Below are 23,643 nucleotides of genomic sequence, written 5' to 3'. Positions count from 1 at the left end.
AAGAACACAAGGAGAGAGAAAGAGGAAATATTTTTCGCATCAGATTTCAGAAGCCATGTATATCTTATCATCAAAGGGGAAACTATTGAAGATCAGTTTATTTGTGAAAACAAAATTATGTAGGAAACTATTTGAATGATTAGAATGGGTATAATTTACCTTCAACATTAATTGCTGTTTATTAGGATTTTACAAAGTGATGATTTTAAAAATGTAATCCATAGGATAAAAACATTTGAATATTAATAATCAAAGAAATGTTCTGACTAGAAAGGTGATTTTTGATACAGTTTGAGTATTCCTCATTTGAAAATCTGACATTTGAAATGCTCTAAAGTCCAAACTTTTTAAGCACTGACATGACGCTCAAAGGAAATGCTTGTTGGAGCACGTACGATTTTAGATTTTTGGATTAGGGATGTGGAATGTAATTCAAATATTCTAATTTTTTTAAATCCAAAATGTGAAACATCTCTAGTCCCAAGCATTGCAGATAAGGGATGCTCAACCTGTAGATAACTCTTGACCTGGAAGGGCAAAATAGTAACAGGACATTATGAAGACCAGCATGGCTAGAGACATGTTCACATTGGCTAGTTCTCTGAAATACTATAGTTTTTACTGTTCCAAATGAGGGAACAGTATTTTCAATCACCAAATATAAAAATCCATTAATAGCATGGAATGCATATATCAGATATTTGGACATGAGTCAAACTATCTGTACTCCTTAGGAATTTTTAAAGTAAACCTCTCTATAGAATGTACTTTATTTCTTATTTTTAACATTAATATACCTGCTTTGTCTTTGTTCATTTTCTATTTGACCATCAGCAGCTACAAGTTTTCTTTCTTTCTTTGAATAGCAAATGCAATATTTTTCCTTGTGCGAAGCTCTATGTGAAAAAAAGGGAAAAATAAGTATTTTCCATGCCTTTTTTCTGAATAAAAGGTTCTTAGTTGGTAGATTTTTAAATCAGAATTTGAATTTATTACAAAATAAGAGTCTATATCCAGTGTATATTGTTTATTTTGCATGTTTTCCCAATGTCTTGGAAAAGTAAAGAGCTATTTGGTTTTCTTAATAATGTTTTCACTTTAATTTTCTTTGATAAGATTAAATTGCCTTGATAATAAATAATAAAATATTAAAAATATTAAGTACCCACATCTAGTGTATATTTTTTATTTTGCATGTTTTTACAAGGTCTTGGAAAAGTAAAGTGCTATTCGGTTTTCTTAATAACGTTTTTACTTTAATTTTCATTGATAGGATTAAATTGCCTTGATAATAAATATTAAAAGTTTCCAGTTCATATTCGCCTGCTATTTCTCGTCTTAGAGTTACAGTGGCAGTAAAATGAATGAAAGAGTGAATTAAAGTGAAATGAACTATTTTCTACTTATCTGACATATACTATGATTCACTCTGTATAAAATTGCCAATGGATAGTTCCAGGGCTGTGCTACTTAGGGTTTTATAGAGCTGAGTCAGCTGAACTGAATTAATGATTGATTTCTAAAAGCTTCCCTTAAGTAAACTTAATCTATTTTTGCTTTTTTATATCCTAGGTGCCCAAACCAGTAGATTATTCTTGCCAACCCTGGTAAGTATTAAAAATGTTTATGTAGCTAGGTTGAAATACCATACCCTTAGCTCCAGGATGCCTTAAATGTGGGGGTAGTAAACCATATTCCATTTCCATTTGTCTCGACTAAAGGTGTTTTCAGATGTAACAAAACACCATAACGAATTCATGTATTGCTGACCTTTCCATATCTTTATCTGCGAGGGAGGTGTGTGTGCATGCATGAGTGCCCAGTGCCCTTGACTGATAATTTAAAGTTTATACCAGCTACAGAAAGGAATGGAACATATGCATATGTATCTTATATTTTACAGACTTAATAAAGCAGAGAGAAAAATATGATTTCATTGTCTAAAAACTAAAAACTAGCTCAAAAAGGACAGTAGTACTTTTTTTTTTTATTTTTTATAGTTTTAGAGATGGGGTCTTGCTCTGTCGCCCAGGGTGGAGTGCAGTGATGCCATCATAACCCATTGCAGCCTTGAACTCCTGGGCTCAAGTGATCCTCCAAAGTGCTGGGATTATAGGTGTGAGCCACTGCTTCTGGTTGACACTAGTAGCTTCTAAAAATAAAATTTACAACATATAATATGGGAGCAACAAAATATATCATAAGGATGGGGCACCCTTACCACTTGGAGGCTGACAGTATCATTAACAAAACCTAGGAAGTGTAATGGATAGTAATTATTATTTTCTAGATATCTCCAACTATTAAAAAATATATTTAGGATTTAGTATAGTTATGATTATCATAATAACTAATATATACTGACTATTTACTATATGTTTTGTACTTTACATGTTTTGTTTTATTTCTTCAACATTTATATAAGAAAAGTGGTGGTGACTGTTGTTATTTTTATGGGTGAAGAAACAAAGAAACAGAGCATGCAGCTAGTGAGTGGTAAAGCCGGAATTCCAAGTTATGCCATCTGTACATTGCTATACTGCCCCCAAAATACAGAATGTGAGCACATTACTCATTTCTATTTGTTTTCCTGAATTTTGTATTTGACTCCTCTTAAAAAGAGTGAATCTATTTTTATTTTATTGATATTAAAATACATGCATAGAAATGAGAGATCAGAATACATATATAAATATACTATCCTGGGAATATATAGTACTAGTTGGGTTTGCATGTTACCATGTGAGTTATCTGATATTTTTTACATATTCTGATTATTTTCTGTTCTATAACCAAAGCATGGAAAATGCTGAGTTACTTTTCAAAGTGTAGGAATCCATTGTGCAATGTATGGGATTCTCCTCGGGCCCTCCTTCACCTCCTCTCCTCTGGCAGTCACTCTGCCTTCTGTAGTTACTGTCTACCCTTCCTGATATCCCTCCCTGGACCTCAGCACTGAGCTTGCTGAAGAAATTGCAGCAGGTTTGTGATAGAACTGGGAATGTGCTTCATTTTTACCTGATTGAAGACAATTTGAAGTCATTAGTGTCTGTGGAATTTTAAACTATAGTCCTGAAAGAAATTTAATTTGAGGTCTAGAGCTGATAGCATTGACAATCAAACTGAAAAACATCAGGAACTGTTAAAAATCTTGAAAGTGTGATGATTAGGTTTCTTCTCTTATACCATTTTTCATGTAAGAGGGCATTATAGTTACAAAGGTAATGATTTGAGAGATAAAATACTAATGCCTCAAACTGCATGGATTTTATGAAATAAACTTATTAGGTACCTGAGAACCATTTAGGGCACCCGAAGGTAGGTTTTGTACCCTTAGTTTTAAAATGCACCGTTGCCAATATGTAAAATCCTACTGAAAATATGACCAGTTAGAATAATATTATTCTTATAAAAGCAAGATATTCAGGCAAAGGGAGAGCCTTGAAAATAGGAAGAAATAAAGATATAGTAGAATTTTAAAATTACTTTTCTATTTTTCTTGAGCAACCTGGACAATCTATTTAAACTAAGCAGGCAGTTTGATGTGAAATGTCTTCTGCTAGGGAGCAAAATGATCAACTCCCCCAGAAAATAGAACCTTCAATTTTAGAAATACTAAACTATTTAGAGAAAATTACTTTGCTTGATGGCATGGTAGTTCTCAAGTCACTGAGAAGTTAAGTATCACCAACTATATTATCTACTCATTATTTCTACATTTAAAAGTAAGTTGTTTGCACAAGGTAAATTTTGTCTGTTGCATACAGAATGAAATAAAGTAGAAAATTGAGATGATTGTCTTCAATAATCTACGTTTTGGGGTATCAAAAGACAGGAATGAGATTTGGGACTGCAAACTGGGGAACTATCCTAAAATCTGTATGCAGAACAAGAGATAGATGTCAGGGTCCCTGCCTTTTCCCATAGTAGTCTGAACAAATTGCCCTTTCCTGCAGTGGCAGGAGACACTGGAGTTAGAAGGTATATTATGTGGAAAAGGTGAAACATATAGGGCCTAGATTTGGAAAGATCAAGCCTAGCAGAGACTGGGGAGATGCCACAGTGAAAACAGAGGGCACTGTTTACTGAGTGATGATGCTCTCCATTTCTCTTGTGTAGCTCAGTTTTAGCACTGTGACAGCTGGGTCCCATATACACATACTACCCTGTCTTGGTATTCAGACAGGAGTTTGGAAGATTTTTGGCCAAAGAAATGAAATAGAGTTAAAAATCTAAAATCCAGACCTTTGGGTATTTCCCAGCTCAGTCTTCAGGTTCTTGTCAAATGATCAGACTCAGCTGGGCATGTTGGCTCATGCTTGTAATCTCTGCATTTTGGGAGGCCAAAGTGGGCGGATCATGAGGTCAGGAGTTCGAGACCAGCCTAGAACATAGTGAAACCCCGTCTCTACTAAAAATACAAAAAATTAGCTGGGCATGGTGGTGGGTGCCTGTAATCCTAGCTACTGGGGAGGCTGAGGCAGGAGAATCACTTGAACCCCGGAAGTGGAGGTTGCCGGCAGCCGAGATCACACCACTGCACACCAGCCCAGGTGACAGTGCAAGATTTCATGTAGAAAAAAAAAAACAAAACAAAGCAAAAAAAAGATCAGACTCCTACCCAGTGGACCTATTTTGGTGCTCACACACACAGAGCTTCCAGTCAATTGTGGATGCATCCTTCTTAAGCAACAAACAACAAAGAGTAACCATACATTTGAGGAAGCCATTGAACTTAAAAAAAAAAAAAAAAAAAAAAAAAAAACTTTGAAAATAGGTATTAGAGTGAGCAGCAACTTAAAACTTTTATTTACATCTTTAAAATTAAGAGAAAAGTTCATTGGAAGTAAGCTCAATGTTTTAGAAAACAATCAAAATAAAAAGGAGCTCTTATAAGTTAAATATTATAGAAGACTTGGAAAATAAAGTTTAGCAAATCTTCCAAAAAGTCAGAGATAGATAATATGGGAGAAGCGATGTGGAAGCTAGACTATTGACCCAGGGGATACAGCATTCAAGTAGTGGGAATTCCAGAACGAGAAAACCAAGGGCAGCAATTATCAAAGAAATGATACAGAAATTTCTCAGAACCGAAGGACATGTGGCTCCAAATTGAAGATACTTCTGAAAGGCAAGGACAATATAAAAAAATACATTATCATGAAATTTTGCAGTATAGAGAATACAGAAAGAATTTGAAGGTTTCTAGGGAGAAGAAAATCAGGTCACATACAAAGAATTAGAAATGGTATTGAATGGAAATTAGAAGACAACGAATCAATGTATTAATATTTGAGAGGCAAAATAATTTCTCACCCAGAATTCTTTACCCAATAACCAAACTATGAATATTGCAATAATATTCATAGCCAAACTATGAATTACTAGGTAAAATAAAATATTTTCATAGATGTGGGACTTTAGAGTGTTACATCCTGTGTATGTTTAGAAAAAGCTGAAGGATGACCTAGTAAACCAAGAAAGAGGGAGATATAGAAGCCAGGAAAGGGGAGCAGAGAAGTCCCAGGACTACAGTAATTCAACAGGCTTAGTAGAGCAAGCAGTATCAATTAGAAGAGCGTGGAGGGCTCAGAAGAAAAGGCTCCAGAGAAAATTAACAGGTAGATTACGTGATTATCTTAATTTAATTAATGCAGCTATAGGTTGAGTATCCCTTATTCAAAATGCTTGGGACCAGAAGTGTTTTGAATTTCAGATTTTTTCAGATTTTGGAATATTTGCATAAACATCATGAGATATATTCAGGATGGGACCCAAGTGTAAACACAAAATTTATATTTTATATATATCCTATACACAAAGCCTGAAGGTAATTTTATGTAATATTTTAAATTTTGTGCGTGAAACAAAGTTTTGACTGCATTTTGACTATAATCTGAATTTTTCACTTGTGGAAACATGCTGACTCTCAGAAAGTTTCAGATTTTGGACGTTTCTGAATTTCAGATTTTAGGATTAGACATGCTCAACCTGTATAATAGAATACCACAGAGACTGGCTAACTTATAAAGAAGATATATTTATTTGGCTCATGGTTCTAAAAGTTGGGCAGTCCAAAATCGAGGGGCTGCATCTGGTGAGGGCCTTCTCATTGCATAATAACATGGCAGGGAGGCATCACAAGGCAAGGAAGCAGTGGGAGAGACAGAGAGAGAGTAGTGGATGAACTCATTCTTTTTATCAGGAACCTACTCCAAAGATAACTAACCACTCCTATGATAAGGTCATTAATCCACTCATGAGGGCAGAGCCCCCATGACCTAATCAGTTTTTAAGGATTCCACCTTTCAATACTGTTATAACAATACTTAAATTTCAATGTGGGTTTTAAGGGGACATTCAAACCATAGCAATGGTGTTGAAAAATGTATTTTTGAAAGGTATATTTGGAAAGAATCTGTGATAGAGACAGAGAACTTGAGCAAACAAAAACATAAGCAATTTTATTTTGGAGGGCAGATATTCTTTGAATGAACACCATGCCAAAACTAGGCCAGATGACAGCTTGGGTTTGTAGAGGTTACAGAAAGACAAGAGTGAGGAACAGCACTATAAAGGAGTGAGCACAGGTGGCAGGAAGAAGATGGTTTTCCTTCCTTATGTTTAAAATTGATAAGAAATTGCCATATAATTGTTTAGAAATACACAAGTAGAAATAAAAAATAGGTACAGTGTTTGAAATGGGACTTGGAGTAGAATGCTGGTCTGATGGAATACTGCTGCTTTTTCATTATTATAATGTGAATGGATTTTTAAAACTGTATTAATGCATAACTTTGATAAAAATGCATACACTAAATACTAACTGTGATAAGTGCCATGAAAATAGGAATACTGTAATGAGAATAATGGAGTAGGTAGTACAAGATGCAGGGCAACATTCTTTAGATGATATGGTCAGAGAAGGCCCCTCTAAACCTTAACAATGAGAAGGAATATTGTGTTGATAGAGTATGAGTGTTTCCAGACAAGAGTGCAGTCTGTGAGAATACTCTAAGCTCAAAAGGAGCTTGAGAAACTCATGGATCTGAAAGAAGGCTGGAGACTAGTGATGAAGGCAGATGTAAGAGATAAGGTTGAAGAGAGGTAGGCATGAGTCAGATTATACTAGGTCCTGGCAGTTCATGAGTTGGTATAACTTTTCTTTTAACGCAAGGTACCATCTGCATAAAATGCCCTTAATTCCTCTTTTATACTAGATGGAAACCTAACATGTCCTCCATTAACAAACTTTTGCTGAATGCCTGCCATGTGCGTTTTAAATGAATATTAAGTTTGCATTAGAGGTGGATGTTTATACTGAGTTACATGAGTCTATATGTGAACCAGAGGATTTTCGGGTATATTAATTATTGACTAGCTTTGAAAGGGAACCAATCTAAACAGAATTTTTCTTTTAAGTTCTATTGACTGAAATCTCTGATGTATCTTGCCAAGAGATTTTACACCTATATATGATTTGAGGGGTCATTAAAGATTATTTTAAGATCGAATTTTGGCTTTTTATTGTTGTAGTTATTATGGAGTTTGTGTATGTTTAAGGCCATCAGAGTCTAGGGAGATTGAATTCTGGTTTTGAAAAATATCTACCTTTTAAAAGTAAATTTTACTCATTATTACTAATTGCTTAAGAAAATTTGTGATCAAAATTGTGGACTATATGAATTAATCTCATAACAAAAAAACTAATTTTTTAAAATAACTTATTACTAGAATTTTCTTTAAAAAGATACTTAAAGGAGATTTCATTTCATAGTATATGTAGAAAAGCTAAAATAAGTGTGTCTGTGTATCTTATACAGGGCAGTCTCTCCCTACAAATCTTTTTCCTTCCTGTCCCTAAGCTCCCCACAACTGTCATTTTACCCAATACCTACTGACTCCTCTTTGTCCCATTTATTTACTAGGTGCTTAGTGGGTATTAGGCACTGTTCATTTTGCTGTTGTTAGCTTTGTAGAGCATTTGTGTTTGGACGTATTAAAGGACCTTTTTCTGACTTATTTTTCTTAAACAATGTAATTAGTATAGAATTATCAACAGCTCAGATCTGCCACTAAATTAAATATTGAGAGATACTTACTTTTAGCCTCTGTTCTCTTCCAGGTATATTATCCAAATTTTCTGTGTCATTGTTTTTTACAGGTATGCTGGAGCAATGGAAAGGTTGCAAGCAGAGACTGAACTTATTAATAGGGTAAATAGTACTTACCTTGTGAGGCACAGGACCAAAGAGTCAGGAGAATATGCAATTAGCATTAAGTAAGTAGGACAAGTACTTTTACAGAAATAGATTTCCTGTTTTCATAATTGCATAGACCATCTGACATGTATAACACTTAAGTTGAAAACCAAAGTTCTAATTGAAGAAGAAATAATGCATCTATCCAAACAGTTCATTAATACTTGAAAATATATCTTTGAAAAACAGTAAAAAGTGTTATAGGCTGCTAATTGGCATATTAGATTTCTTTCATAATATTGTGTTTTGGTGTTTTGATGTGTGTATATTTCTAGTAAATACTAACAGTATAAATTTCTAGATTTTTGTCTTATTTTTCTTTTTTTTCTTTTTTTATTTTTTTATTTTTATTTTTGCACACAAAACAACAAACATTTTCTAAAAGTACATACAAACAAAAAGATGCATATCAAACATATTAGGAAGGTTGCACATGGGAAGATGGGGAATAGAAATGGGGGGTGGGAATTAAAGAAAATAAATAAGAGAGGGACTTTGTATGGATCAATGATAATAATTCAATCCTCTATTTGACAAAGAAGAAGGAGAAGGAAGAGGAAGAAAAAGAAAGTGGGATAAAGGATCAGAAAGGGAGGAAAATAGAAAAAATTAGAGTATGACTCCAGGGTAGACCTGTTTTGTTGTCGCTTGGTTGGTTGGTTGGTTTGTCAGTTGTATTTTTCATATGTTTTGCCATGTTGGCCAGGCTGGTCTCGAACTCCTAGCCTCAAGTGATCAACCCGCCTTGGCCTCCCAGAGTACTGGGACTACAGGCGTGAGCCACCACGTCCAGCCCCCACATTGCTTCTGGCCTCTGTGGTAGACCTCCCAGACGGGACGGCCGGGCAGAGGCGCTCCCCACATCCCAGACGGGGCGGCCAGGCAGAGGCGCTCCTCACTTCCCAGACGATGGGCGGCCGGGCAGAGGCGCTCCTCACTTCCCAGACGGGGCGGCCGGGCAGAGGCGCTCCTCACTTCCCAGACGGGGTGGCCGGGCAGAGGCGCTCCTCACATCCCAGAAGGTGCGGCCGGGCAGAGGCGCTCCTCACTTCCCAGATGGGGCGGCCGGGCAGAGGCGCTCCTCACTTCCCAGACGGGGTGGCCGGGCAGAGGCGCTCCTCACTTCTTCCCAGACGGGGCGGCCGGGCAGAGGCGCTCCTCACTTCCCAGATGGGGCGGCCGGGCAGAGGCGCTCCTCACATCCCAGAAGGGGAGGCCGGGCAGAGGCGCTCCTCACTTCCCAGACGGGGCGGCCGGGCAGAGGCCCTCCTCACTTCCCAGACGGGGCGGCCGGGCAGAGGCGCTCCTCACTTCCCAGACAGGGCGGCCGGGCGTCTTATTTTTCTATATTCTCAAACTGAACTTAATTAATTGTGCATAATGAATAGTAAAATCCAACCTCCCTTCTCACTTCAAATATTGGTTGTATCCTCAACCAATCCAGTAAATATATTTTGTTAATTAGCTGTCACCAGCGTATTGGCATAGGTATATATTTTTGTCTGCAGAATTAACTCTTATAATGTTATTGGGGCATGCCCTCTGGTAATTATTGATTTCTACTGATTAAAAACACATTTATATTCATAAGTTATTATTGCCCACAGGTACAATAATGAAGCAAAGCACATCAAGATTTTAACAAGAGATGGCCTTTTTCACATTGCAGAAAATAGAAAATTTAAAAGTTTAATGGTAAGCATTGATTATTTCTTTTCAATCTGAGATCCTTATTTTTCTTTTGTTAGAAAGGTCATTTTAATTCTATAGTTTCTTGGAAATTTTGCTCACTGTAAAGTTATTTAAAGAGAATCATATTCTAATTTTGCAAGAAAATCCTGAAAATTCTAATTTATAAATCTCTAAGTTTTATATTGCTCAGATCATATTCTTCATTGTAAATTGTTTGCAGGTTTAGATAGAGTTTTGGTTTGTGTTTAAATGATACAGCAGGTTTTTAATATACGTTTCTTTCCTCTTTTTTTCTTCCTTTGCGTCTATGTCCTGATTCAGGAAGAAGACAGTATTTTAAATTATAACACAAAAAGTTGTAATTAGTAAAATATGTCTAACGTTTAGGTTCATTTTTTATAAAATGCAATATAAAGTCAAATTGAAAAGATTTTTGTATTTTCTGATATTTTAAGTGATCGCTACCGTGGTTCTCATTCATTACCTTGGATAATTATGCATTAACAAGTAACATTTTTGCCACTTAACCGTTGATATTTCATAGGAATTGTATATTTAAATGGAAATAGTATATTGTCAAATCACATCAAATGAATAAGGATTATTCCCACAGTTTAAAAAAAATAGAACTTATTCATACTTTTGTTAGCATATAAGAATGTTTTGTGTATGTCATTTAAACAATGTGTATATGTCATCATGTATGCGTTGCTAACAGTAAACTCTAAATTCACATTTCCTTAAGTGGTCTCAAGTATGTTTCTCAAGTTTGGTAGTTTCTTGAGATAATGAAGAGTTTGATATAGGACATAAGATGCATTTGCACTGCTAAGTACCTTGAGTAACACTGGGAAGGACCACTCATTGATTGAACCATCAATCAAATGATACATACTGCATCCTTCCAAAAAACATCTCAAAGCACTTTGCAGATGTTAACATTAAAGTTAAACTGAGTGTAAGGGAGCCTTACAAAATTGGCCAGCTTGAATGCCTTATCCAAAAATGTAGAACTGCTTCAAGGCAGGTGTCAGTGTTTTAAAGAAATTGAAGCATCTTGAGTTGAAAGAAAAATAAGAAAATCTCTATGGATGTAAAGATCATTCCCAGTTCAAAAGCTAAGGATGGGCAGCAAGGTCGTGTCCTGGAAAATGTAAACTCTGTCAAATTTGTAACCAAGATCCAGACATCCTCCCTGCTGGAAGTAACTTACATTCTGTTGAAACAAGCAGGCTGAGCACAGAGAGAATTGGACCAGAGGAGGTTCTTCATAAAATGAAAACTTGGAGGGAGGTGGCAAGTGGATGCACAAATAATGAATGACAGACGCAGCTGAGACATGATAAAAGCACACACAGGGGCTCTCCACATCTCTGCAAGACATACCAGCTTGAGCTTTCACCTGCAGAACTTCCTTGGATGGTAATGAGGCTGCTCCATAGTGTTATAGTTACTACGGGACTTAAAAAACTGCTGCAGGGCCAAAGATAACTGCAGCCTTGCAGACTTTGAAAGTAGCAAAAGTAACTCCCATCAGAGGAGACAAGCGAAGAAGATGAAAGGAATAGTCACTGAAAAGGGCTAATCAATTTAGCTTTGTGTTACCTGGGTTCAGCTCAAGGAAGTTCTTCAGAAGCCAAGGTTAGATGTGAAAAGCCAGTAATACCACAGTGACCTGGATTAGTAGACATAGATGCATGAGTTCCTATCTGCATGTAAAAGCTGTGATTATAGTGAAAGCAATAGAGATCCAGCTTTAAAAAAAATAAAATTGTGCCAGAGAGCCTTAAAAGTTTCTACAATGATATTCTCTGGAAAAATAACTAAAAGTACTTGTCACAGGACTAAAGTAAGCTTTTCTTATATGTCATGTATAAAATCTCAGCAATGCCACTATTAGAGACACGTGCATATGTTTTTTTTTTTCTCCAAATCCAGGCATCTTTTGTAAGGAAGCACGTATCACAGCATGTTAAAGGGAAGAGACTAAGAATTTTAGCAAAGCAAAATGAAACTAACAAACATTAGCAAAGGATGTAATTGTGAAAGAAAAACAAGGAGCTGGAAAAAAAATCTCAGTATCAGAAAAGCGCTTTTATCAAGTTTAGCAAATAACTATAAAAATTGCTGAAGAGGCAGCTGAACTAATCTGAAGCTACCCCTCGTTTTTGTTTCTGCTCATTTGTTCAGCAAATTTATATTGAGTCCTTACTATGTGAAATCACTTTCTGGAGAACTCAAAAGGACTTAACCATTCTAAAAAGAAGCTTAAGAATCAGTAAATACGTCTACACCGAGAACCCCACCATAGAGCAGTCCTTGGAACCTATGCTGGGAAATGCCACATGGATACTTGGTCAGAAGAAATGGCTCATGTTTTAGCAATCTGAACTTCTGGAAGGAGGTAGAAGATGATTAATGGGTGTGAAGGCTTCTCAAAATCAAGATCATACAAACTTCAAGGAGTTACTTTTTATCATGTTGGAGTCAAATAACACAATTCTCTATTATAAGTAAGGAGTGATCTGTGGATTTGAGTTGTTTCTTAAGAATAGTTCAGTATCCTTTTATTATTGGTATTAGTATACTCTTCTATCTGTGAAACACAATAGGGCCTGGAATTAAATTTAAACCTGGAAAGCATGTAAAACATAAGCAAACTCCAGAGCTTCTTTTAAATTAACTGGTTTCTCAATGAGAAGACGGCCTTAGGTGGTTATGACCTAACCTTTTTCCCTTGAGTTTCAATAGCTTGGTTAATCAGAATCTTTGTTTTTCTTAGTCATTAAATTCAAATCCTAAATGAATTTCTGTATCCAGATTACAAGGCATTAATTTTGTTCTAATTTTCATGTATGCCAGACAGTCCGTGTCCAAATGCTGTTTATAAACCATCTCCATTGCCTGTTTCCTTGGTAATTGGAATGACTGGCTCTCAATCATTATTTTTAAGAGACTTGAATTGTTGACACTGCTGTGTCAGTGTGAGATAAGGAAAGCTTAGCGATTTCTTTTGTTTAGAATCTTCTTATTTACTTGTTGTACCTGAAGGTCAATGACTATTAAAGCAGGGGTGGATTAGACTAAAATACAGAAAGCATAAAGGCAAATTGGAAAAGATCCATGGTAACACTATTTAGTTCTACCCAGTTAGAAACATGTAGGAAGATTTACCCTCATAAGACTGTAAAAATGGAACTAAAATATCTTCCATGCTTAGTGAAGTGATAAAGAGTGTTTTGCAGCTTACTAAGTAAGCTGCATGACCCTAGGCCTTGGAAAACTCATTTTTTCTTCCATAAAATTTGGGGGTGGGCGAGTATTAAATAATCACCAAATCCGTTTTCAGTATGATAATTCTATGGTTTCTAGCCAAATTCACATAAATTGTAATTCATAGCAAAAATCATAAAATTCATATTACCTATAACAAAATTATGTTGAAGTTCAAAGCTATGGCTTATAATTCCTTTCAAGTTTGTTTTCACATTTACTAAAGAAAATAACACATTTTACTCAATTTAAGTAATAAGACTAGGAGAAAACTCTTCGGTATCGTTTGTATCAGTGACATTATGTATGTGTGTGTGTGTGTGTGTGTGTGTGTGTGTGTGTGTGTATTTCTTCCAGAGACCTCACAAAATTTTGCTTTTAAAAATGCATTTTGCATTTAAAAAAAATGAATAGCAATATTGGTCAGTAAGTAGAATTTAATTCTATACCTTGTCTGTGCAAAACACGTTAAAATTCACCAAAATACAAATGCGTATTCTGATCATTGAAACCATTTTGGAGACACAAACTTTTACATGGTCTTTTGTTTCTTTTTTTCTCGGTTTTTAAATGTCAGTCTGATCACAAATTTCTTGCTTCAACAAGGACCCTCATTATCTGGGCCCAAGGAAGAAAAGAAGACATACATATTTTTCAAGTTATAATATTTGGAAGACCCTAACATCTTAAGTCTAAGAAAACAAAGTTCCTAGTACATCATGAACACATAGCAAAAACTATTTCACTTTTGCCTCCCTGTTTTTTGTGTGTGTGTTTTTTGGTGTTTTGTTTTGTTTTGAGACAGATTTTCGTTCTTGTTGCCCAGGCTGGAGTACAGTGGCAAAGTCTCGGCTCACTGCAACCTCCACCTCCCAGGTTCAAGTGATTCTCCTACCTCAGCCTCCCAAGTAGCTGGGATCACAGGCACCTGCCACCACACTTGGCTAACTTTTTTGTATTTTTGGTAGAGACAGGGTTTCACCATGTTGGCCAGGTTGGTCTCGAACTCCTGACTTCAGGAGATCCGCCTGCCTCAGCCTCTCAAAGTGCTGGGATTACAGGCATGAGCCACCATGCCCGGCCCTTGTTTTTGTATTTACATTTGCTAGGCACTATTTGCTAATAGTATGATACAGTTAAGAGCACAGACTTTGAATAAAGACGCTAGCTATGTGACTTTGCATAAGTTCACTCACCTCACTAAGATTTGAGCTTCAATGGGAATAAGGCCCATTTCATAATGTTCTTGAGTGAAGGTTATAAGAAGCCATGTAAAGGGCCTGGCACATGGGATAATGGGGTAGCTGTTATGATTTTTCACATGTATTAGGTACTTTATATATTCTTTGTTATCATCTGTGAAATGGTTTATTAGCCCCATTTTATAGGTGAGATTGAAAAATTGCCATTTGCCTTATCCAATGCTTTAGCCAAACTATGCTGCTTTTAGCTTATGAAAGGTGGTCTTTGTTTATCACCTTTATGTTTGTTTCCAGCCTGCCTGCTCTACCTAAAATGATCTTTCCCTGGTTCCTGGCTATTGTAATTTTCCTAGTTCTTCAGTTTAAGCTAAGCTACTTGTATTACAAAACTTTCCATCACCCTTCCCGTTGGATACACAAAACAAAGTTCTCTCTCCTGCCTTTGAACTTTCCCTTCCAGGATGAGAACTCCTCAAGGGCAGGAGGCTTATCTTTATAATCTCTGTGACCCCTGAAGCTCCTGGTACAGTGCATTCCACAACATACTCAAGTTTTGTCATAAATAATAAATCATTGATGATTCTCTTTTTCTTCTTTCAACTGATTTTTGGACTCATTGATTTGTCTGGGGAACTTTGAACATAACCACTGAACAGAGATATTAAGTTGATGGCAGTGGGATTTTTAGAAGAAACGAGTGGTTTTTTTTTCAGGTTTTTTTTAATTTTATTTTTAAAAAGGTGCTCCAATAGAAACACTGAATAATTAAGTTAAAAGTGATTTTTCTTTTATTTTCATTTCAGATACTTATAAGAAATTTTATATCTACAGTACTCATTTGATGATACTTTTTTTTTTTTTTTTTTTTTTTTTTTTTTTTTTTTTTGAGACGGAGTCTTGCTCTGTCACCCAGGCTGGAGTGCAGTGGCGCAATCTCGGCTCACTGCAAGCTCCACCTCCCAGGTTCACGCCATTCTCCTGCCTCAGCCTCTCCAAGTAGCTGGGACTACAGGCGCCCACCACCACGCCCGGCTAATTTTTTTTGTATTTTTAGTAGAGACGGGATTTCACCGTGGTCTCGATCTCCTGACCTCGTGATCCGCCCGCCTCGGCCTCCCAAAGCGCTGGGATTACAAGCTTGAGCCACCGCACCCGGCCGATAAGATACGTTTTTATTGTGAATTATTATTCAGTTTCAGTTTACAGTAGAGAGATTCAGATTTCTGCAGAATCTATGAAACCAACCTGTGAAATTTTCTGAAACCATAGTCTGAAGGATGGCATGTGGTTATTACATTAGGTTTAGATGTATTTAAGACAAATTATTTATAAGAGAAAATTGGAAAGAATTACATTGACCTCTGTGAGTAGCAGATATGCGGAGCTATGACAGGTACTATACTTCATCAGAAACTAAAAACGATGTCAAGTACCATTTGTGCTGTATCAACTTTTGTTTACCACGAAAAAGTGTAAGTTTGTTTTTCTGCCATTTTGAAAGAAAATAAGTGCAGGAAACTAGAAATTGCTATATATTCAGCAAGCAGCTGTTCCTTTTATTTTGGTTTAGAAAGGCAAGTATTTCATAAATAAGAACAATAATTACTACTCTGAAACTGAGGTTTAGTATTGTTTCTTTTCATTTGCTACATCTGACTGAAGACAGGATGTTCTCCATCTGTGAATAACAATAGGGGGTAACTCACATTATTAATGGCCTGAGTAACAAGGACAGCTGTTAGGTAGGTGTCATGTACATCCAGACAGCGGGGAGAGATTCTAATTTGCTTAATCTTCCATATACCTATGGAAAATTTAGCATTAAATTGGTCATCCTTGTATTGTATTTATGTGCTCAGGAGTTCACGTGTTCGAGAACAAAAGTATCCTTATCAAAAATTGTTTGATTCTTTTTTCCAAAGGAACTTGTGGAGTACTACAAGCATCATTCTCTCAAGGAAGGGTTCAGAACCTTAGATACAACTCTGCAGTTTCCATACAAGGAGCCAGAACATTCAGCTGGACAGAGGGGTAATAGAGCAGGCAACAGCTGTGAGTATTGTAATTGAGAATACAATTTGCTGTCACTTAAAAATTAGAGGCACAATAACATTAAACATCTTCATTCCAAATTTGAAAATATAACCAATGGATGTGCTAATGCATGAGCAAGGACTTCTTTTCTGGAGTTAAGCAGAGTCAGATGGACCAACAGGCTTGTGAATGTCTAATTATAGATCTTTATGGCAAATTAAAAATTATGTTTATGTTCAAAAAATCCATCAGAAACGTAAAAGATATGCTAATATTTACATTTTATAATTTTCATTGACTTTTATAGTAACTAAACTCTTTTTAACTTACATGTAATGTGTGTGGTCATAATTCTGTTTGAGTAATAGTATTTAAGCAGGGCTGGTACACAGCTCTCCAGTTAGCCTAGTATCTGAAATCTGCTTATGGTCTATTTCAATGACTACTTTAAGAATTTTGACATTACTAATGTGTTTTTTTGGATGCTAGTATTTCTAAAACCATACATTAGCCCCTTTCTTTCAGAATGAGCCGTGTGCCACAACGAATCACAAAAGATTAGCATGCAAACAAAAACATGTTATGGTTGGACTGTGAGTCTAAGTCGAAAACCTTTTTTCTCATTGTTTAATGTTACATAGTCTTCCTGGAGATAGATACAGCATGTAACAAAAAAATTGAAAAATGTCATCAAGAAGATGTGACTTTATTTTCTTAATTTGATATCATTTTATTTTTTTTAAATAAGTGTTTTGGGGAAGAAGTGAATACAATTTCATTACTCTTAGAATCTTTAGCCTAAGCAAAACTGGGACATCTAGAGGTATTTGAAAACAGAATTTGCATCAGTTTAATGTAAGTTTATATTTTTCCCTAAAAGCAGAAACTGAAAGGGGAACAGGTAATGCTCTGGGTTTCAACAACATCAGTGAAGTTTTATACATTTCAATTCAAGTAAACAAACAATCTGTCACATCAACTGACATGTTTTTTATTCAAGTGACTTAATATATGTTCTCCTCACAGTGCTCAATGATGTATGCCTAAGCTCGTGCAATGAAAGTAGAGTGAACTTTATTTTAAAACTTTAAACACCTATTAGATTTTATCTTGTTATTTTTTAGCCCAAGATTACCTGATTATTTTAGATTCTGAAATAGGCATAATTTTTGCTCATTCAAAAATGGAGGTTTTCTCTAAAAAAACAATTTTCCTACCAATTTCTTAAAACTCTGTTGAAGCTATGACATTTCCCCCAGCATGAAACATGTAATTTTCAAAGCTCTGTTTCTTTGCCTTCCCAGGAGCAAGAGACAATAAAAGTTGCCAGGGAGGTCGGTTAGATGAAAAATCCGGTTTGAGTTGTTCACTTAGCTCTGGAGAGCCTAGGAGGGAGAAGTGGGCAGACAGGGAGAACAGATGTCCCATATTAGGTAGGAAGGTCGCTAACCCTCATATTTCACTCTATGGTTCACTCCCAGCCAATTCCTTCGTGTTTAGTACGTGGAGGTACTCAGAGAATGTTGCCCGGCAATGAATGAAGTTGCCTAACTTAAAATTCTGTCTCATGTTTAATGAAGTATTTAATGCTCAACTTGTTTGACAACTAAAAAGGGAATTACAGGGCTTTTTCTTAAAAAAAAAGCATAGCCAGTAGAATGTCTTTGAATATCCATGCTAGCCCCAGATAAACTTTTCAACAAATAAACTCATGAGTTCAAACTTCCCTACCCAGGCTTTTTAAGAGATTCTGACAACTTGAGTCAAGCCACTAAAACTTTTTTTTGTAATTGTGAAGGGAAAGCAAACAATTCATTTAAAATTTTATATTTGTTATAGTTTGGTTTTGTTCATCAAGGATTCATTCATTCATTAAACAGATATATATTAAACACCTAACACACACAAGGCACTGTTCTGGTTCTGGGATCTAGCAATTAAGAAGACAAAGTTCCTACCTTTATGGAGTTTACATTTTAATGGGGAAACTCAGGCAAGTCTGGCTTGGAGGAGTTTCATATTTTTATATAGAGTGGTCAGGGAAGATCTCCCTCATAAAGCGACTCAGAAGGAGAGAAGGGGAGTAGGTTGGTAATGATTGCACAGTGGTTAACACTCCAAGATTAGTCATTCGATACTGCAAAGAAGGATTACAATCTTAGATCAAATTTGTGATACCATTCCAGTGTTTTATTTACTTTATACTAACTTTGTATAAAATTAGAGGAAGACTAAGATGGTTCTGAGGACTAAATGAGGCGTTCTATATAAAGCACTTAGCATAGTGCTCTTACATGGTAAACAGTAAAAGTTACTGCTGACTCTACAACTTCTACTTCCTCTACTACTGCTGCTACTTCTCTTATTCTAACACAGTACTTTCCTATATTTCTAAGGCTTGAATACATTTACTAATTATGACTCATAGCAATGTAAATCTTTGCCTTTATGATTTTTTAAATATAACTTGCTTTTTTTTATACCGAGTCTTGATAAAAGCTCACCCTTAAAGAAAGACTGCTTCTATTTTTATGCATTTTATATATCCCAGGAAGTGGTAAGGAGGAAATGCTGCATGTTTGTATAGAAAGATTGTGCAAGATGTCTTCATATTGCTTACCTTCGGTTCATAGCTTTAGGTATGCTGCTATCATCTAAAAATAACATTTGCCGAGCATTATTACCTTGGGATACTGGGTTGGACAGAAATGGCATCTCCATTACTTCTAAAAGGCGTTGGAGGATACAGAGCAGGCAAGGTAAAGCTTGGAACCATTCTGTGTTCTGAGTAGAGGTTGAGAATAGAACTTCAACCCCTGAAACCTGCTGTTTATTATTATTATTATTTTTAAATAATCTAGTCACCTTGGAAAAGAAAGCCCCAGGGCACTGTAGTGGCCACTTACTTTTGGGCTACTCTAGGTTAGAATGTTCTTAGAATGTTTACCAATTATTTTTTCAAGTATGTACAATGTGGTAAAATTATGACAGGACTATGCAAATGGAAAGTAACATTTAAAAAGATATTGATTAGAATTAAGCAATTGTCCAAAGTATTGGGCAAGGAGCATAACATTTTAAAGTTAGGAGCCCATTGTAGGCTGTCTCTCAGCCTGTCTCCCAGAGTGATGGGATTTTATCTTTGTCTTTGGAATGACTTAAGAGCATTTCTAAGTGGGAAGAAAAGAGAGAAAGAAAAAGAACAAAGAGAGAACTCAGGCATAGCAGGGAGCTCTTGGGCTTCCTCTAGAAACTTCAGTGACTCCATGAAAGATGTTCTATGGATCTTTGTAAAAATCCCATTGTTTTCCAAAATGGTCATCTCAAACCTGCCTTAGATTGCTTTAGATTTACCTGTAGGGCTTGTATATTTGAAGGGCATTAAATTGACTTTTGCCTTTCTTGCTCTACAGTGAACACTTAATTATTTTGAGGTCTGCCAGAGTAGCTGTCTGACCTTAGGCGAGTCACTTAGCCTGTCTGGGCCTTAGCTTTCTCATCTGATGAATGAGGAATGAAATTAGAGATTTTATAATGTTCTTTTAAAAATAGCATCTTAGGTTTTTTCCTTTGTTTGCATGAGAGAAGCAGATAAGGTAATGTTAACAGATTGGTGCATTAGGAAAAGTTGTATGTTTAGCTATTTTGTGACCCATAAGCAGACCTTAAATATTTTGCCAGGTTTTTATTTGTAGAGAATTAGTTGGGCCACAGAGTAGAGTTGGGTAATTTTTTTAGATGGCTATCACTATATTTATATAATATCCATGTATCTTCTGCAAGAACTTATTAATTACAAAAGGGTAATAGTAGTAACCAAGTGATCGAAGTTAACGTCACTAATAATGGGACAAATAAATATCACGTACCTCCTAATATACTGCTCCAAGTAGGACACACCAACACTTTGGTGGTATTATTGTCCCCAAAAAGCATAAGTGGAATCTAATCATGAGGAAACGTCAGACAATCCCAAACTAAAAGACATTCTGCAAAATAATTGGTCTATACTCTAAAACTTTCAATGTCATTAAAGAAAAAGTCTGAGGAACTGTTTCAGCTTAAAGGAGACCAAGAGATGTGACAACTACATGTAACATGTGGTCTTGGATTGAATCCTAGAACGGGTTGGGAAGATACACACACACACACACACACACACACACACACGTGTATGTATATATATGTGTGTGTATAGTAACATATATTTTGTATATGTTATAAAGTCTGTGTATATATGTTGCTATAAAAGATGTGATACAATTGGCAAATTTCGAATAAATTCTCTTGATTAAAAAATAGTATCGCATCAATGCAATTTTCTGCTTTTGATAATTGTACTGTGGTTATACAAGAGAAGAGAATACCTTTGTTTTTCGGGAACGAGTGCTGAGTATTTAGTAATAAGGGGCATTATGTCTGCAATTTATTCTGAGGCGGCTCAGGAAAAATACATAGATTGATAAAGCAAACATCATAAAATGTTAACATTTGGGGAGTCTGAATGAAAAATATGTGGGAATTCCTTTTGCTCTCCTCGCTACTTTAAGTCTGAAATATTTCAGAATAGAAGTTTCCAATTGTGGAGATGATCCCGTTTGCTGGCTATATCTGAAGAATTGGGGGTGGTGACAGTGTCCTTCTTTTGCCTGCTTCAGACATAGAAGGGTCTGGTCCATTGATTTCAGGACATATGAAACACTAGCATGTACTGAACAGATCATATTTGAAGCCATCTGTTCCTTACCTGTGACCTCATTGGATTTGCTTCATTCATTCATTCATTTATCCCTTTATCCTGCAAATATTTTCAATACTTAGCATGCGCTAGGCCTTGTGCTAGATACTGGAATTATAATAGTGAATAAGATTCACAATCTGGTGAACAAGAACAGACAAAAACAAACCCCTTCAATAATCACAAATTTTGATCATCTTTATGAAGCTGAAGCGTAAGTGCAAGGAAATGGGAGCAGGGCCATTTAGCCTTCAGGGTCAAAGAAGGGCTTTTTGAAGAAGTGACAGTCAGGCTTAACTTAAAGGATCTGCGAGAGCTGACAGGGTGTGGGGTGGTGGCCAGTAGGGAACCTGTGTAGCGTAGAGGTCACTTGTGTGAAGGCTCATAAGCAGGAGAGAACTTCATATGTTTAAGGAACTGAAAAAGGACCAATGTGTTGGGAGTATAGTAAGTGGATTCTGATATTTGCAATAGGAAAGTATTGAAGTTTTACAGACAGAAAATGGCATGAACTAATTTACATTGTCTTAAAAGACCACTGACTGCTCCTGAGGAGTGGCCTGGAGGGAGGCATGCACAGAGGGGAGATGAGTTAGGAGGCTATTGCAGATGTCCATGAGAAGGATAAGCATGCTTTGGACATAAGTTGCATACTGACAGTAGAGAAGGGCAGTGGCAGGTTTGCATATATCTTAGAGGTTGAGTTGATTGGATAAAGGATTTGAAATCAAATTAGTACAAGTATGGTACATAAGTATTTGCTTTGGACAACTGGCAAGTGATAAAACCATTGACAAACCAGGAAACAGAAGAGATAGAACAGATTTAAGAGAAAAGGGAATATATTCAGTTTTGCACAATGTTTAGGTACCTGCGGATATTCAATGGTTCAGGATGCAGCTGGCACTGAGGAGAGTGGTCTGGATTGAAGGTAGAATTTTATGAATCATTACTACTCCATTTCATAGTTCACATAGAATATAGTGATGTGAGAATTATAGGCATTTGTATATAGGCTTAATTTCTTCTGGAGCATTGTTTGCTGGAGCCCTAGGAGCCAGGACCCTTTGCTTGTCATTCTCAATTGTACTTTTGCACATGCCTTGCATGAAATAGCCTCAGAAGGGGCTAAATAAGAGAAGTCAGAGTCTAAGGTTCACAGGAGACACAGCAGATATTAGAGTGCTAAGTTGAAACTGGAAAAGCATGGGAATATGGGTGAGTTTGAAAACAAAATGTAGATCAGCATGTTCCTTTCAGTGTGGTGACAAATAGTGTAGCAATTCTTCAAAGATTGACGAAGGCTACTTTTGTCATTGGAGCCATAAGGTTGACCTTGCAGGAAGAAGTAGAAGCCAGAACAGAGCCTAGGCTGTCTCTCCCTGGGTGTGGTCTCTTTACTGCCACCTACTGTCCCCATTATTCTATTCACCATCCAACAACATGCTTATCCTTCATTTTTAGTCAGTATTTTGGGTAGAAACAGAAACTTGGATAATTTGTGTCATATTTATTTAACTCAGTAGAACATAAAGTAGCATTCTTATTCCTGATAATTCCTTAAACATCCTAATAATTCCTTAACTACTATTTATTAGTTATATTACAATATAATGGAGACAATATTTATTATCTCCTTCGTACAGGTTCCCAACCATCCACTTAACTTAGTTTCTCCCTTGCCCTTTTAATTCAGCATTCCCATATTCACCTGCCTTTATTTTCTGATTTTATTGTATCCTCAGTTTTTTTGTCATCTTTTCCTTGGTCATTTTGTAATTGAGTTTGATATGATCTAATTTTATTCTGGTAATTTAAATATTTGTTTTAATCTCATTATATTAGTTTCCTAGAACTGCTGTAAAATTACCACGAACCAAGTGGTTTAAAACAACAGAAGTTTACTCTCTCACCCGTCTGGAGGCCAGAAGTTGAAAACCAAAGTGTTAGCAGGGCTAATACTTCCTGGAGGCTCTGAGGGATAATCCCTCCCATGCTCCTCTCCCAGTTTCTACTGGCAGTCCTTGGCATGGCTTGGTTTATAGATGCACCGCTCCAGTCTCTGCTGGTCTTCACATCACCTTCTGTGTGTATCATTGTCCCTTCTTTTCTCTTATGGACACCTGTTGTTGGATTTAGGGCCCACCGAAATACAGCTTGATCTAATTTTGAGATCCTTAACTGAATTACATCTGCAAAGACCCCTGTTTCAAATAAAGTCACATTCACAGGTTCACAGGTTCTGGGTGGGCATATCTTTTTGAAGGGCCACCATTCGACCCACTGCAGTTTCACTGTATTAATTTTAAACTTTTCTCTAAAATTTTCCATCCTTATTCTAATTTTTCTTTTTGTCATTTTGTAACTTGGAGTTATAAGAGGACTTTACATTATTACAGCAGTCAGGCAGTCAGCGAATGGGATTTATACAAGAAAAACACTA

General features: G+C 36.3%; 1 protein-coding gene across 3 annotated transcripts in view; it reads left to right on the top strand.

Moving 5' to 3' along the window:
- The window catches only part of VAV3 (vav guanine nucleotide exchange factor 3), a 399,477-nt gene that overhangs the window by 360,175 nt on the left and 15,659 nt on the right, over positions 1–23,643 (top strand). For all 3 annotated transcript variants that reach the window (XM_063624405.1, XM_063624404.1, XM_063624406.1), the window contains 4 exons: positions 1,573–1,607; positions 8,165–8,281; positions 9,869–9,956; positions 16,351–16,480. In XM_063624405.1, coding sequence (XP_063480475.1) covers positions 1,573–1,607; positions 8,165–8,281; positions 9,869–9,956; positions 16,351–16,480 — 370 coding nt within the window. The remainder of the gene's footprint in view (positions 1–1,572; positions 1,608–8,164; positions 8,282–9,868; positions 9,957–16,350; positions 16,481–23,643) is intronic.

The sequence above is a fragment of the Symphalangus syndactylus genome, chromosome 12 (assembly GCF_028878055.3).
Source record: "Symphalangus syndactylus isolate Jambi chromosome 12, NHGRI_mSymSyn1-v2.1_pri, whole genome shotgun sequence".
Lineage (NCBI taxonomy): Eukaryota > Metazoa > Chordata > Mammalia > Primates > Hylobatidae > Symphalangus > Symphalangus syndactylus.
Note: the sequence above shows the minus strand (reverse complement) of the source record. Positions and strands in the feature narration are given on the sequence as shown.